This window comes from Oryzias latipes, chromosome 11 (genome assembly GCF_002234675.1).
Source record: "Oryzias latipes chromosome 11, ASM223467v1".
In the NCBI taxonomy this organism is placed as follows: domain Eukaryota; kingdom Metazoa; phylum Chordata; class Actinopteri; order Beloniformes; family Adrianichthyidae; genus Oryzias; species Oryzias latipes.
In genome coordinates, this window is record NC_019869.2 from 24,341,039 (window position 1) to 24,358,548 (window position 17,510).

The following is a 17,510-nucleotide window of genomic DNA, read 5'->3' on the forward strand; positions in this document are numbered from 1 at the left end:
GTCCTGTTGGACCTCAGTGCAGCCTTTGACACTATCGACCACAGTATTTTACTCCATAGATTAGAGCAGGACATAGGGATCAGAGGATCTGCTCTCCAGTGGTTTAAATCCTATCTGTCCGATAGGTATCAGTTCGTTAATGTAAATGGCCATTCGTCTCAGTGCACTCGAGTCAACTATGGAGTCCCACAGGGCTCAGTTTCAGGACCCATCCTGTTTATGCTTTATATGCTACCCCTAGGAAACATAATCAGGAAACACAGCATTAATTTTCATTGTTATGCCGACGACACGCAGTTGTATTTATCCATGAAGCCTGACCAGAATGACCAGATAGAGAAACTGAACGCCTGCATCAGTGACATCAAGACCTGGATGACAATTAATTACCTCCTCTTGAACCCAGAAAAAACTGAGGTCATTATACTAGGTCCTAAAAACCTCAGAGATGCTCTGTCTGCTCAGATATTCTCCCTGGATGGCATAAGTATAGCCCCCAATTCCACAGTTAGAAACCTTGGGGTTTAATTTGACCAGGATTTATCATTTAAGGCTCACATATCTCAGGCATGTAGAACTGCCTTTTTTCACCTGCGGAATATTGCTAAGATCAGAAATATACTTTCTAAGAGTGATGCTGAAAAACTCATCCATGCATTTGTTACGTCGAGGCTGGATTACTGTAACTCTTTGTTAGCAGCGTGTCCTAAGAGTTCCTTAAGAAGTCTCCAGCTTGTTCAGAACGCAGCTGCTAGATCTAGCAGAAGAGATCACATCACTCCTGTGTTAGTTTCACTTCACTGGCTCCCAGTTGATTCCAGAATCAAGTTCAAGATCCTCCTGTTAACCTATAAGGCCTTACATGGAATGGCCCCGTCCTATATTAAGGACCTCATAGTCCCTTACCATCCAATGAGAACACTTCGCTCGCAAAATGCAGGACTGCTTGTGGTTCCTAGAATTAGTAAAAGTACGGTTGGAGGTAGAGCCTTTAGTCATCAAGCCCCTGTCTTATGGAATAAACTCCCAGCTCATGTAAGAGAGGCCGACTCAGTTTCTACATTCAAAGCTAGACTGAAAACATTCCTCTTTGGACAGGCTTATTGTCAGACTAGTTAGTATTCAGAGATTATTTAACTTAATGTTAATTTGTTTAAATGAAACTTAATAACTTTTTCCTTTAAAAGGCTGCTAGAAGTTGAAGCTGGGGTAACTATGGTGCACTGGGGTTCTGTCCTCTTTTCTTTTCTACTTCTACCCTTCCTCTCTTCTCCATTCTTGATCATTATTCATCATTTAGTTCTCCATGCCTCTGTTTGGTGCAGTGCGATTCATGTATTGTCCCTCTTTTCCTCTCCCCTCCTGGGGAGTGGGAGTGCTTCCAGACTCCAGTTGGTTCATCCGTGCTCCAGCTCCTGACCGTTTACCTCGCCTTTGCTCGTGCTCCTACACCTGGCTGTGGATCCTGCCTCTGGCTCATCTCTGGCTCGTCTCTGCTCTGTACCTGACCGAGTACCTCGTCTCTGCTCCTGCTCCTACACCTGGCTGTGGTTCCTGTCTCCGGCTCGACTCGCGCCTTTGACTGTCCCCACAACCACAGCTGGATGAGGCTCGTCTGCTGGACTTTATATATGTAGTTGTAGGGTTAGATAAGTTAGTTCTTCTCTAAGAGTTCTGGTAAATCGCCTGTCCGTCCTGGGGGAGGATCCCTCCTTCATGTGGGCACCCCTGAGGTTTCTTCGTTTTTTCCGGAATCCGGTTTTTTTGGGAGTTTTTCCTTACCGCGAAGGGGGGTCTAAGGGCAGGGATGCCAGTATAGCTTAGTCAGTTTGTTAGTTCATTTTAGTATTTTACTATTGCGCTCTTTGTATTCATGATCCTTTTGAGTTCATGTTTTACTTCAAAGCCCATCGAGACGACTGTTGTTGTGATTTTGGGCTATACAAATAAAATTGAATTGAATTGAATTGACGTTATCTAAAAATAAATAAATGTGTCACAATTCAGCTGTTCCAGAAATCTGTTGAAAAATGAGACACACTGAGGGCAAAAAAGAAAATCTGGGTGACAGAATCCACCTGCTGTCATTTCTGGAGCATGGTGGTGGGGAGTTGATGATCTGGGAAATGATTGAGCCTTAATCATTGTCTACTCCATTTATGAAGGACAGAGGCTGCAAACATGAGAAAAAATGTGTTTAACTCACAGCAAAAGCATCAACAACATTAGAAAAGATCATTTTTAAAAAGTGTGACGGAGCAGAATGACAATTTTTATGTGTGACAAACAGGATTTATGTCTGTGTGAATGTTAACCCCTTCTTGCCATTCGCCGCTAAATCCAACATCATATAAAATCCAGAACTCCATTCAATTTAACTTCACCTCAAACGGAAAGAGCACTGAAGAATATTTTTTATATAACTGCAAATTAAGTCAGTCATAAAGGGGTTCTTGATAGGAATCAGATTGTTTAAAACACTCATTATGTTGTTTTTCATTCAATATGTTGATAAATGTTTCTTCACTTGAAGTCATCCATTCATCTTGAAAAGCTCTAATAAAAGATGTGAAGATGATGAGGAAACTCCTGTATGTGTTTGAGCCAAACCACCGTCCAGAAAAAGCTGAAGAACTAACTGTTGGTTCTGCTCATAGAAGCCTTTAGGATCTTCTCCTTTCATCTCTGCTGACAGTTTACATCTGAGGACAGATGATCTCCATCATCAGAACGTCTGATAGGAGCTCCAGCAGAAGCCAGGTGAACCACCTGCGCCATAGCTTGATCTGGACTCCGCTGACAGGTGAGACGTTGGTCTTTTCTTGGCGAGTGTGTCAGAGAGCCGGAGGCTGCAGAGTTCACCCAACCCTCCTGTCTGACATCATGCAGCTTGTTGTGGAGCTTCCAGAATAAAAATCCCTCATGTGCCTTTAAGCGTTTGGCAAACCAGCAAATCAGGAACTCAGTACTTTGAAACCTTCATGCAGCTGCAACTGGATGTCTTTTATTTGATCAAAAATCCTGGAGTTTCTGCTTCATACAGAAAGTCAGACTTCTTGAGGTTATAGATTATTATTATTATTATTACTAAAGTCCCATTCTGATCATCTTTTGATCTATTATCAAAGTGTTTCCAGTGGTCTTATAATTAGGATGTGTAATTATGAATAAAAAAACTGTGTTGTTTTCTAACATAGTTTCTATAGAGCGACAGTTCTTTAGAAGTTCTCCGCCCCGGTACTGCTGGGGCGGAGTAAGCCTTCCCTCACTTCCCATCATCTGCCCTCACTCCCTCCCTCCCTCTATCTTACAGCCCCTTACACATACAACCTATCATTACTGGTGCAACAAAAATGGTGATCAATATCAGATCTATCCAGCCGTACAGTTTAGATCCAGATTCCAGCTCAGACGAGGAAAACAAAGACGTTCATGGATCTATTTTTCTGACAGTGGATGAATCAGAATGGAGCAGAGCAGGCAGACTGTAGCCCACTGATTGTACCACCTACATCACACCTGCAAGCTTTGTACATTCAAATCGCAGAACAATTTGAATAAGGAAAATAAATTAATAATGATTAACCATTAGAATTAGAAGGTAAAACTTGAAATTTTAAGCTTAATTTTCTTTCTATGTGTTGTCCATCATTAAAAACACCAATTATTATCAGAGTGCGTCTTTGTGTTAGTGTGAAACCATACAAACTCACACATTCTGTTAATTAAAAAAGTAAACCTTCATTTCTTTTTATAGGTATTTTACAACACTCCTCGGGCTTGTTTAAGCTTAGGCATAAATATTCATGTTAAACATGTCTAAAACCATGAATGTGAGGGGAAGCAAATAAAATGTACGGTTATTTAGGAAATTACAAATGTAAAGACATGAGTTTTTTGAAAACCCACGTGAAAAACAAAGATTATGACTCAGTTCTCTACCTGAAAACGTTTTCTGTTGCATTTGTTGCTGTTTTTTTACATTTACAGCTTAGTTTTGTCAGTTCAAAGCTTCAGCAGAAGAACAGCAAAGATCTGAAGCTGAACAAGAGAAACATCTCTAACAGAGCTCTTCATGGAGCCAGAAAGGATTTTAAAAAAATGTGTTCAGCTCTCAGACTAAAGTCATTTGTTTAAAAGTTTTTTTTAAGTCTGGGTAAAGCTTCACTGCGTCTCTTCAGCACCGCGGACGGGGCTCCATAGAAAGCCCATCATCTGAGCTGGTGAAGCTCCGTGAGGAGGAGTGGTCATAGTGGGAGTTCGGGGAGGGGCGCAGCCCCGCTGCGTGGGGAGGAAGGCTTACAGCAGCAGGTGAACTCATGCCGGAGCTCCGCGGAGTCGTGACACGCTGACAGGCGGAAGGAGAGCCGCCCCCCCGCACGGTGTCTGTCTGGAGCGCATGGAACCTGAAAAAGGGAAACAATTTGGTGCCAAGCGTGAATAATTAAGGAGTCCCCGAAGGCAAAGAAGAGGGCAGATCTTTTTTCTCATGATTCAAGGTGATCATCTGGGATGAGGAGTTCTGGAAAGCGCAATGAACCCTGACAGCCTCTGCGGACTCTGCGCGCACGCTCCCGCCTTTGTGCTCCGAAGCGCGCTTGCCTTCATCCACAGCCTCCGCGCACCCTCAGCTCTCAGAGGAAACTTGTTTGCGCAGGAACCTGTTGTGGATCACAATTGATCCTGGAGTATTTTTAGCGCTCACTATAGACTGATTCCGGAATAAAGAAAGAAAGAAGCGGGGGGAAAGCCTCTTTTTGCCACTCACACAGAGCCTCTCCGCAACCCCGTGACCCTCCCCTCCTCGTGGGCGACTCGGCACATTTCTCTCCAAGATGGTTGTTCCTAGCGAGGAAGATTGGTGGACTTCTCGGACAGTAGAGATGCTTTCCTCCTGGCTTTAGGCGCAGAATGGCTCCTGAACAGCCTTCGTGCCGGTGGGGCTACGATGAACAGGTTGCTGTTGCGCTGAAACTTCCAGACCAGGGGAAGGATGCGCAGGTGCAGGACATCTGAATCAGCCTCTCAAAGTTAGAGAGGAGCCTCAGGGACAGAAGGCAGAAGAGGATACTTATCTCCCAGCGCCTCTTTCTCACTTTCTACGCTTTGAGGAGAGAAGAGACCGACCGGCGATCTTGGCAGCAGCTTGTTGATGGCACTGCGCACAGGGAGGACTTGGTTTGGGCAGGTCTTGCGCAGGGTCTCTCGGCTGCAGGGCTCCTGGTCCAGGCGATCCAGCAGTCTTCTGTGTCTCTCGGTGAACCAGGAGCAGGATCCGGGGACCTGTCACCGGGATCAGTACAAGGCAGGGGGCAGGTGCGCTGAACCCGGCATCCGCGCCCCCCAGAGCGCGCCTTTCTGCTCCACCGCTGCCTCCAGGCGCTGCCCGCACGGTTTCCTCCACGCCTGCTGCGCCTTTCCTGGGAACCCGAGGGGACATGAGCCCCTTGGTCGTCGGTTCCTGTTGGCCATGAAGAGACAGAATGTGCGGACCCTGTCCCTGATCGTCTGCACGTTCACGTACCTGCTCGTGGGGGCCGCCGTCTTTGACGCCCTGGAGTCCGACTTTGAAATGCGTGAAAAGGAGCAGCTGGAGGCGGAGGAGAGGCGTCTTCAGGGGAAATATAACATCAGCGAGGATGACTACCGCAAACTGGAGAGCATCATCATGGAGGCCGAGCCCCACAGAGCCGGGGTGCAGTGGAAATTCGCGGGCTCCTTTTACTTTGCCATCACGGTTATCACAACCATCGGTGAGTCTGCAAAAAATCTGCAGCGCAACACTTTTGGGACGGATGTCTGTTCCACGCAAAGCGCAGAGGTTCCGGGTGTTCGAGCCCTTATTTAAAGTTTTCAGCAACATGTTGCAGCTGCGCGCAGCTGCCAGGGCGCATCCGCGTGACAGAGCGTGGAATTCAGTTGAGTCAGGTCGTGTAAAATCATACACCTGTGTGGAAAACACGCAGAGCTGCAGCGGTGCGTGAGCGCAGCGGCGCGTGGTGCTGAAGGGACAGCGCGCGCCCTGACGTCACGCCTCCACCTGAGGATCACTTTACGCATGTTTACAAACGCCGCGTCTTTCTATGTTGTTTGTGTTCTTCCGCATTTATGCTACTTAGTGGTTTTCAAAGATCCTCTGAACTTCAGAGCAGTTCAGTGCAGAGCATGTATCATACGTGACTGACGGCGGAAGCTGTTGCTTTGCTGAGAAACTGGTGCAGACTTCTACAGTTCTTCTCTCCGTTCAACTTCAGACAGATTCAGTTCCGTGGGGCACAGAACTCTTTAAGCGTTTGACCTGGTACTCACCTGAAAAGAAAATGTAAAAAAACAAACAAAAAAACAATGAAAATATGAAAATTAAAGGATTTTGTTGAGAAAAAGTGAATACCCAGAGAATGTATCCTGTGTGTGAGAAAAAAAGGCTTTCTTTTTAAGGATTCTGTAAGTTACTTCTGAATTGTAATTTATTCCAGATTACTTAAAGTATTTAGTAACATTGCAATATAACTGTCTCAGAATTGCGATGTCTTTTATGAATCTTTTGTTACTTTTCCTTCACTCTATTTGCCAAACGGGTAGAAATATCTCAAAGGACCAAAGCACATCAGAGGATTTTAGCATTTAAATGACGACGATTTGGTTTAATACCAACTATTGATAATATTATTGATTTTACAGTGAAATGACAGGAAGTAGAACTGGATGAGAAGCCTCAGCTTTAGTCATGAATCATACAGATCTTTTGCATAAATTAATAATATTACTTTATTAGTCAAAAATTCACTTTAAATTAAAAATGTAAAATAAATTATGTGTTATTTATAAGTGGCCGTGGTGCAGAGGTAAAGCGGTCGACTTCTGATTGGAACATTGCAGGTTTGATACCCCCCTAAGCCCCATGTCTCAAAGTGTTTTCTGGGTCAAGACACTGAACCCCCCAAATGCTCCTGATGGTTAGAGGTTGGTGCCAGTGCTCTGCAGCAGAGCCGCCTTCAGTGTGTGAATGTGTGTGTTTGAATGTGTGTGAAGTGCTTTGGGCCCTAAAGCAACATATAAGGGGCTATAGAAGTATGCACCGTTTACCATTCTTTTTACTTAGAAAAAAAGTTACCAAAAAACAAAACAACAACACAGAGAAGCTGAGACCTGTGAGCCTCAAACAAACTAAACAAAATGTTAGTTAAGGAAAGCTGGTTAAAACGACTGCATTCGTCAACAGACAAGACAGACATTGGCTCTTTTAAAAAAAATAGGTCAAAACTCTATCACTAGGAACACTTATTTAACTGGACATTGGTCTCATTTAGCTGAAAATGACTAAAAGGCTTCAGGGGACCAAGTTTTGTGGTTTTAATTTGCTTCACGCTTTCTATGGTTTTGTCTCATCAGTCTGCTGTAAAAGTCATTAAACACTTTTTTTTTTTTTTTACTAAGTCTTTAGAAAGGCACTGTACAAAAGGTTACATGGGACTGTATCACATTACTTTTGTTATGAGTTCCTTCCATCACACAGAAGACAAGTAACAGATTTTTACAGAGGTCATATAGAGGTGTGTGTGTGTGTGTGTGTGTGTGGGGGGGGGGGGGGGGGGCAGATTCAGCAGGCCACTTTTCTGAGTTATCACTTTATTTTGAAAGTCTGGTAACAGACCTTTCCCAGAACTTCTCTTGAAATGCCCTCCAGTCAAGTTTACTTATGCTGCACTAAGCAGCACAGGTACAAAGGTTCTGTGTGGGCCCTTTAAGGAAAGGAGCTGGTTTAGAACACTATTACTAATATTTTACATAGAGCCCACTATTTAAAATATTTCTAACAAGAAAGGTTTCACCTGTCAGTATTCCTGCATCAAATCAGATTGAATTCAAGCCTTTTTTGTTTCTTTCATGACAAATATCAAATTCAGGCTAAACGTTTGAACCATTTCTGTAAAAAATGAACCAGAAACACCAAACCTGGAATCACAGAATCTGAAGTAGATCACAGATGACAGAGAAGATGGGAAAGTCCCAGGAAAGCTTGCTGGATACAATCATGTTCAGAAGCTCTGTCATCTCTCTGTGGACTCACTTCAGTCAACTCTCCAACCTGTTGAAGAGGAGAGTTTCCAGGTTAAATTTGAGTCTGCCGCCTGTCTTTAAGCTGTGCAGCATTTGACTGAGGCGCAGCTCTAAACACTGACAGTAACAGACTCACAACTGTGTCTTCTATCTCAGTAATGCAACTCAGAGGAAAACTTCAACAAACTGTCAGTTGGATTCTGCTGCTGAAAGTAAAAAGATATTTGTATGAAATAAAAATGCAGCAGAGATAATGAAACAACACGCACACACACACACTCACACACGCACACACACACACACAGGCACACCTGTCCGAATACTTGTTAACACAATCAGCCAATCACATGGCAGTAGCTTAATGCATTTAGACATGGTCCAGACGATCTGCTGTGAGCATCAGAAAAAGGAAGAAAGGTGATTGAAGTGACTTTAAATGGTTGTTGGTGCCAGACAGGCTGGTCTGAGCAAAGTGTTCTGTTTGGGTGGTAAGGCACTATGAGGTCTTTGATATAGTATCGGGCCATACCATGTAAGGCCTTATAGGTTAACAGGAGGATTTTAAACTTGATTCTAGAATCAACTGGGAGCCAGTGAAGTGAAACTAACACAGGAGTGATGTGATCTCTTCTGCTAGTTCCAGCTAACAATCTAGCTGCTGCGTTCTGAACAAGCTGGAGACTTCTTAAGGAACTCTTAGGACACGCTGCTAACAAGGAGTTACAGTAATCCAGCCTCGACGTAACAAATGCATGGATGAGTTTTTTAGCATCACTCTTAGAAAGTATATTTCTGATCTTAGCAATATTCCGCAGGTGAAAAAATGCAGTTCTACACGCCTGAGATATATGAGCCTTAAATGATAAGTCCTGGTCAAGTAAAACCCCAAGGTTTCTAACTGTGGAATTGGGGGCTATACTTATGCCATCCAGGGAGACTATCTGAGCAGACAGAGCATCTCTGAGGTTTTTAGGACCAAGTATAATGACCTCAGTTTTTTCTGGGTTCAAGAGGAGGTAATTAATTGTCATCCAGGTCTTGATGTCACTGATGCAGGCGTTCAGTTTCTCTATCTGGTCATTCTGGTCAGGCTTCATGGATAAATACAACTGCGTATCGTCGGCATAACAATGAAAATTAATGCTGTGTTTCCTGATTATGTTTCCTAGGGGTAGCATATAAAGCGTAAACAGGATGGGTCCTGAAACTGAGCCCTGTGGGACTCCATAGTTAACTCAAGTGCACTGAGAGGAATGGCCATTTACATTAACGAACTGATACCTATCGGACAGATAGGATTTAAACCACTGGAGAGCAGATCCTCTGATCCCTATGTCCTGCTCTAATCTATGGAGTAAAATACCGTGGTCGATAGTGTCAAAGGCTGCACTGAGGTCCAACAGGACCAGAAAAGAAAGTAGTCCCTTTTCTGAGGCCAATAACAAGTCATTAGAGACTCTAACTAGTGCAGTTTCCGTACTGTGGTGAGGTCTAAACCCCGACTGAAAGTCTTCAAAGTGGCTGTTGTCCTGTAGGTGGCAGTAAAGCTGCTTAACTACAACTCTTTCTAGGATTTTAGAAAAAAAGGGCAGGTTTGATATCGGTCTATAGTTGGCCAAGATGCTAGGATCCAAACTGGGCTTTTTCAGAAGAGGTTTAACAACTGCATATTTAAAAGACTGTGACACGTAACCCGTTTCCAGAGAGGCATTTATCATTGTTAATATGGGATCATTAATTAGGGGAAAAGTTTCTTTAAAAAGTCTAGTGGGAATTGGGTCTAACAGACACGTCGAGGATTTGGAGGACGTAATAATTGATGTTATTTTCACTTGATCCACAATAGTGAAGCAGTCTAATGTTACAGAGGTTTCTATGGATGCCTCCATTTCTACCGCTTCAGCCTGTTCTGGGCTGATAGTAGGAATAACTTGATTTAACTTATGTCTAATATTTGAGATTTGACTATCAAAAAATGTAAGAAAATCATCAGAGCTGAGAGAAACAGGAACATGTGGTTCTACTGAGCTCTGACTGCGAGTTAATCTAGCAATAGTGCTAAAAAGAAATCTTGGATTGTTTCCATTCTCTGATATTAAGGTTGAATAGTACTGGCTTCTAGCTCTACGCAGAGCTTTTTTTTTATAATTTAATAGGCTATGTTTCCAGATATCCAGAGACTGCTCTGAACCGGAGCGGCGCCATTCTCTTTCCAACTTACGGGTTTCTTGTTTAAGAGAACGAGTTTCAGCGTTAAACCACGGTGCTACTCGGTTTTGTCTAACGAACTTAGGTTTCAAGGGGGGCAACAACATCGAGTGTAGTCCTGAGGGCTTGTAAGGCATCATTAACAAAGTGGTCATTTATACTAGGACTGATGCTATGGGAGCTGGTCTCAGAGTATTTTCTCAGAATGTCACTAAATATTGGTTGAACTGTGAGTTTAAACTCAGACACAGAACGGTTAGATAAGGTTTTTCTAAGCTGTTTCTTATTCTCTGGTGCAGTAGCATGTTCTAAACTAAGCTGGAAAGTAATCAGAAAGTGATCAAAAAATGATGAGGTTATGATGAAGGACACTCAGCTGGCTGATCTCTATACCATGGGTTAAAACAAGGTCCAGGGTGTGCTTATGACAGTGAGTGGGTTCATTCACACTTTGGGTGAAACCAACATCATCTAATAAAGCTGCAAAGGCCTTTCTTAGGCAGTCACTGGGGTCATCAACATGAATATTAAAGTCCCCTAACATTATAGTTTGATCAGAATTTAAAACAGTCGATAGGAAGTCGGAAAACTCAGTTAAAAATTGAGGGCTGCGCCAGATGACCTGGCCTCCACAGTCACTTGACCTGAACCCAATCCAGATGGTTTGGGGTGAGCTGGACCGCAGAGTGAAGGCAAAAAGGACCAACAAGTGCTAAGCATCTCTGGGAACTCCTTCAAGACTGTTGGAAGACCGTTTCAGGTGATTACCTCTTGAGGCTTATCAAGAGAATGCCAAGAATGTGCAAAGCAGTGATCAAAGCAAAAGGTGGCTACTTGAAGAACCTACAATATGACATATTTTCAGTTGTTTTACACTTTATTGTTATCTTTATAATTCTACATGTGTTAATTCACCTTTGATGCCTTCAGTGAGCTACAATTTTCATAGTCATGAGAATAAAGAAAACTCTTTGAATGAGAAGGTGTGTCCAAACTTTTAGCCTGTAATGTATTTCCTAAATGTCAGAATAATAAGACAAAGGTTTTTTATAGACATTTTTTATTACTTTTATCAAAGTCAAAAGTTTGCACACGCTCAGATCACTATGCTTTTAAACAATTTGGGAAACCCCAGATGATGATGTCATCTCTTGGAAGCTTCTGATACATTTACTAACAGCATTTGAGCTAATTAGAAACACACCTGTGGATAAATATTACAGCAATTTTGAAACACTTTTTTTTTTCTAAAACATCACGGGACAGTCAAAAGAAATCAGTCAAGATGAAGACAATTGTGGATTTGCACAAGTCTGGTTTATCCTTGGGTGTAATTTCCAGATGCCTGATGGTGCCACGTTCATCTGTTCAGACCATTGTACGCAAGTCTAAACACCATGTGAATGTCCAGCGATCGCATCGCTCCGAAAGAAGACGGGTGCTGCAGAGATGAACGTACTTTGCTCCAAAGTGTCCAGAACAACCCAAGGACAAAGGCAAAAGATGTTGTGAAGATCCTGGCTGAAGGTGGTGAGGATGTGTCATCATCAACAGTGAAACAAGTGCTGTACAGACATGGGTTAAAAGGCTACTCTGCCAGGAAGAAGCCATTACTCCAAAAGAATCATAGAAAAGTCAGATTGAAGTTTGCAAATGCACACAAGGATAGACTTTAATTTTTGGAGACTTGTCCTGTTTGGCCACAATGATCATCGTTATGTTTGGAGGAAACAAAGGCCTCGGAACACCATCCCAACTGTAAAACATAGGGGTGGTAGCATCATGTTGTGTTCTTTTTTGCTGCTGGAGGAACTGGTGTACATCCCATACATACATAGAGCGGCCATCACAGAGCCCGGATCTAAATCCTATTAACCTATTTACGGTTGGAGCTGAAAAGGGGTGTACATGCAAGGCGACCCACAAACTTGGCTCACTTCCACCAGTTCTGTCAGGAGGAATGGGCCAAAATTCCTACCAAATCCTGTGAGAGGCTTGTAGAAGGAAATCCAAGAGGTTTGACCCAAGTACTGCAGTTTAAAGGCAATAGCACCAAATACTAATGAAATGTATTTAAACTTTTGACTTTGAGAAAAGTAATAAAAAATGGTCTAAAAAATGCTAGTCTTATTATTCTGACATTTAGCAAATAGAAATAATTTTGTTAATTGTACTTGGCCTAAAACAGTAAAAGTTTACTTTTATTTCATCTCTGACAGTAAGAAAAAAAAGCACGTGTTTTTATGTGGTGTATGTAAACCTCTGGTTTCAACTGCACGTTGATGACAGATGCTGTAACCTGTGACACGTCACCGTTACGGAGCAGAGCTTCACCACAGCCAATGAACTGTCAGCGCTCAGCGTTTGTCCACACTATCTGGAGTTTTCACGTTATCTTGTTGACCGTTTCCATCCTACCCTCTGCAGATGGTAAAGCAGCATGGGAAGAAGTCTCCAACACATTCTCTCAGCTACAAACAGCACATCTACAGTCCCTTCTAATAGTATCTGGAAACCGTAACCAAGCCCCAATCTCTGCCGCCCTCCTTGACTTCACCCAGTATGTTGACTGCCAGAAACAATAAAACGCAGTGCTGGCTGTTTGCCAAGATTAAAGATGCCACCTCTGTGCCCTGGACAGATTTGTCTGTTGTTTCACCTGCAGACAGCCTGTGTCCACCTGTACGAGCTGTGACTGGAATCATTGGGGCTTTGTTTTAGTGTAAGGCTTTGGTAACTCTTTAGACTGAGTAAACTTCAACCTTGATAATGTCTCAGTTGTATTTGCTGTATATTTGGTTGTGTAATTTCTGGAGTCTCAGGAAATTCCTCATCACTATCATCAGAAAGGGCAGAGTAATCGTAGTCTTCTTTTATGTCATCCCAGTCCATGAAAGTGTCTTGTATTTTAGGACAGGAAGATTGAAACACAAACTCAGAAGTTGGCCTTTTCTCCACAACAGATGCATAATTGCTCAGTTAGATATTCTTTAGAGTTTTTTCGACGTGTCAACGGTTCCATGGTACGATTTATTGAGGCTTCTGATCAAAGTTTGACGTCAAAGGTTCTTTGTAACCGAAGGTACTTCTTGACAAGAAGACTTGGTACTTGGCTCTTTGTGACAGTTGAAACCTGTGTGCAAAAATGCATCTGAATCTGAGGTTTTGTGTCTTCTACATCAACTTTTAACAATGACGTCATAACAGTTGATGTCACCGATGATGACACACACGTACACACACAGACGTAAAAAAAAACACACACACAGGAAGACTTACTTAGATACACACAAAAAAAAAACATGTACACTGGCACAAACACTAATATACACATGCAGACACAAACATTTAAAAAACAAACCACACACACACAAACAAATTCACACAGTGGGACAGAAACAGTGTTGATGTCTAGAATCCCAGGAGAACTTTGGTAAATGTCATGGTATTTTTTATTATTTTAAAACATGCACAAAAAGCACCTTTACAAATTAATGAAACCTTTTTTTTGTGATAATGAAAATGTGCCTCATCATGTGAGCTGAGTGTATGGATGCTGCTGCAGCACACAACAGGATGCTGGGAGCTATACTCAGATTTATGCTCCGTACATTCATTTAGAATGTTTGTTGACAGTCCTGAAGCTCTCTGGAGCTGCTGAGGGAACACCAGAAGTAAACCCTCCTGAATGAATTCATAGTGGGAGGAGCTGGAGAAGGAGGTGAAGCAGCAGGAGCTCGGCCTTCAGCGAGCAATCCTGTTGGAAGCTCTTACATCAGCAGGAGTGATGAAAGTTAACAGGTGAAACTGGTGAAGATTGTGAGCTGATATCAATGAATGAAAGATGAATGGTAGCAACTATCCCTGGGAGTGTCATAATATCATCTATATGTAAATCTATATCTTTATCTATATATCCTTTGTCCTTGTGTGAAATATCACGTGAACATACAAGCACACGGATTGATCTACAGGGACCAAACTCAAGTTACAAGTACAATATTTTCGCTTCTCAACAAGTCGACCAATCAGCGTCACCCAGTTGGTGCGCTGCTTTGACCAGCCTATCAGAAGCATAATAATCATGTCAGGAGAAGAACAGAAGTTTATTCTACATCAAAGGGCCTCCAACTTTTCCCATGTCACAGACCGGTTTAATGTTAAACTATATTTTTAAGATTTCCTTTTCGTAAAATGCAGTTTGTTTTTGTTTTGTTTTGTTTCACAGAAAGCGTTTCTAACACTCAGAACTCAATCCAGGCTCATTAGGCAGCTTTTCTCTTGTGGTCATCTACACACCAGCAGTTTCATGGAAAAAGGCTTCTCAGTCATTGCAGTTTGTAAAGACAAATGTTCCAACCCCCCCGAATGACACCCACAGGATCTGCTGGGCCATCTGTGTGTGCTTCAGTCCACCTCCCCGACTCAGCAATGCGAGCAGGGTTCGTGCATCGCAGCGCATGAAGATCAGCGGGTCATTTCAGACACTTAGCATTACAGATGAGCTTCTTGTTTCTTCACCTGTGTACACTTACTGCAATCGGTTCTTTGAGTGGGGGAGATCAAATGTCAGCTCCACACTTCACTTTAATATTCCGATATGAAGAATCTGTCCTGTGCAGAACAACCGCCTGACAACAAAGCAAACCCTCGGTTTCTCTCTGCCCGAGCCCATCCTCAAATCCATCCTACCTGCAGAACCACGAGCAGAACGCAGCGCGACACTGCCCCCCAGCCTGCTGCTATTTATTCCTCATGATTAATTGTTCCAAATGTGATACTTAGCGATGAAAACACGTGGACAGTGTTATGGGTGAGACTCTGCTCCAAAGCAGAAAAGCAGCCTCTGTCTATATATACCTGTCTTTACCGAGCACTCTGAGACGTGTTGCCGGGAGACTAAAGGCAGCTTAAAAGGTGAAAGTCATCCCTGCCAAATGCCTGGAAATATCAACATGAGGATATACCATAGACATGTAGAGATCAGATGCAGGGAAAATTTTTCAAGAAACTTGACGAGAACAATTTAAAAATGGTGCTAGCAAGACATAAAAACAAGTATTTGTTGATGAAAATCTATCAATAAACTAATGTTTAGTGTTTGGTATACAGTGAGACAGACAAAATAGTTAAAAAGACATTAAAAAAAGTTATACAGGAATACATAGTACTACTTAATATTTTATTTATTTATTTATTTTTTTAAACTTTTTTTAAACTGGGCAGAAAGATGAGAGCTGAGGGCCTCTTGTGTTGGACATATTTTACTTTAACAAGAGGGGTTATGAATCTCCTGATAAACCAGAGGTATGTCTGAATAAACCCCTTTTGTAATCGAGGCCAAACTTTATTAATTTCAATCATGTTTGAAAATCTTTTGTGTTGGACCGGACGGAAAAGGAAAGAAGGGAAGAAGAGAGAGGGATCTTAGAGAGAAACTACAATTTTTTATTGATTGTACTGGTGGGATGTGTATGTGTTGGGTTTTTTATGTGTTTTTATGTATTATTATTATTATTATTTGTAGTATCATTTTTACTATGTTTACTATTTTAAGTGCAATTTTCTATCTTATATCTATTTTATTATGGGAAGCACATTGAGGTGCAGGAAAAGTGCTATACAAATAAAGTTGAATTGAATTATGCTACAAAAACAAGTTTTCTGTATATCTCAGTGATAGAAAGATATAGAATGTAGCATGTGAGAAAATATAAGAGATTTTAGAGGAACATTAACACTCACATGAGCACAGGTGTTAGCTCACCTTTGCACTAATAGTTTGTGTGATTGAATGAAATATTTCACATTAGTTGGTTTGAATGCATAAGTATGCGTGTGTGAACACTATTTGTGTTGTGTACTTGTTGATGTGAACATTTTTGGAACAAACAGGCATGTTTGTGGCAGATGAGTGTGTGTGTGGACAGGCCCCGCCCTTATAGACTTGTACTACATCTGAACCTCACCGTAATGATTATAACCATCCAAAAATTTGGTGCTTTATGCTGCTTCATGGTTTTACCCCCCCCCCCCCCCCCTTCTATAATCACCCCCCTGTCCCCCCACTCTAAGGCTACGTTCACACTGCAGGCTGAAACGACCCAATTCCGATTTCTTTGCCCCTATGCGACCTGTATCTGATCTTTTCATGACAGTCTGAACGACACAGATACGATCTTTTCAAATCCGACCCAGGCCACTTGGTTATGTGGTCCTGAGTCCGAAACGTATCCGATCTTTTGAAATGCGACCTCCGTCTGACCGGCCAGGCCACATGAATCCGACCCGTACGTCATTGAGACACTATAAAAGTCATAATCCTGTGTTGTGAAGTAGGCGGAAACAAGAACATAAACATCAACCATGGTGGACGATGCTGCTCAGACCAGTCAGTGGAAGGGAAGCGAGGTCACCGACTGGATTCATATTTAGGGTGACAGCTCTATTCAGGCCAAACTCCAGGGCTCTCATTGCAACCGGGCGGTTTTTGAAAATATTTCCAGCGAAATGGCTGAGCGTGGTGTTGAACCTTTCCCATTCCCGCAATGACTTTTTTTTCCCCTTTCCGACCGTGGTCAGAAGCGCGGGGACCCAAGGCAGATCCTCCTCCGGGGTTCATTTCCCCGTTCGGACCCTTAGATTCTCCAGACCGGGTTAATAAAGAGTCCATAGCATTTATTCCGGGGGAAACCTTCTTTTATTATCGTTCTCCTTCCTCCTTAAAACACAACATGCACGCGCTCGGGCGGCCGCAGCACATAAACATCCTCATTCCACAACAGTGGGTACAGACGATCCCGGCTCCAATGCCTTCTTAAAATTTTCTAAAAGATTGTAATTGTGCTGGCTCCTTTGTGAAAGTAAATTTCTTAATGCAAAAAGAGCTCCGTTGTTGACAACACTGTTGTTGACATCCATTGTTGACGTTAGCTACTTCCGCAAACAATGAGTGATGTCGTTCACCGTTGTACTCTTGCGCATGCGGGTCAATTCTGGGTCATTTCACGGTCAAACAGAAGATCACAAAAATTCGCATTTAAATGTAAATGTGAAGAGCCTTGCAAAAAAATCGGATTTTTTCAAAAAATTGGAATTGAGCGTTAAGCCCTGCAGTGTGAATGTGGGCTAACATCCCTCTCTCTTCTTCCCCTCTTTCCTTTTCTGTCCAGTCCAACACAAAACATTTTCAAATATGACTAAAATGAATAAAGTTTGGCCTCGATTCCAAAAGGGGTTTA

General features: G+C 42.5%; 1 protein-coding gene and 1 long non-coding RNA gene across 3 annotated transcripts in view; one reads left to right on the forward strand and one right to left on the reverse strand.

The window, feature by feature from the left end:
• Positions 1 to 3,725: 3,725 nt before the first annotated feature.
• Positions 3,726 to 5,636, reverse strand: LOC110015987. Of its 2 annotated transcripts, none has more exons than XR_002291244.1 (2): positions 5,525 to 5,636; positions 3,726 to 4,406 (listed from the first exon to the last, which is right to left on the reverse strand). It is a non-coding gene; the product is annotated as an uncharacterized LOC110015987 (long non-coding RNA). The 2 variants fall into 2 exon arrangements; XR_002291245.1 differs by lacking the exon at positions 5,525 to 5,636 and adding an exon at positions 4,769 to 4,867.
• kcnk9 (potassium two pore domain channel subfamily K member 9) overlaps positions 4,415 to 17,510 on the forward strand; it is a 57,856-nt gene continuing 44,760 nt past the window's right edge. The window contains exon 1 of the mRNA XM_004074249.4: positions 4,415 to 5,753. Within this exon, the coding sequence (XP_004074297.2) occupies positions 5,153 to 5,753 (601 nt within the window). The 5' untranslated portion in view covers positions 4,415 to 5,152. The remainder of the gene's footprint in view (positions 5,754 to 17,510) is intronic.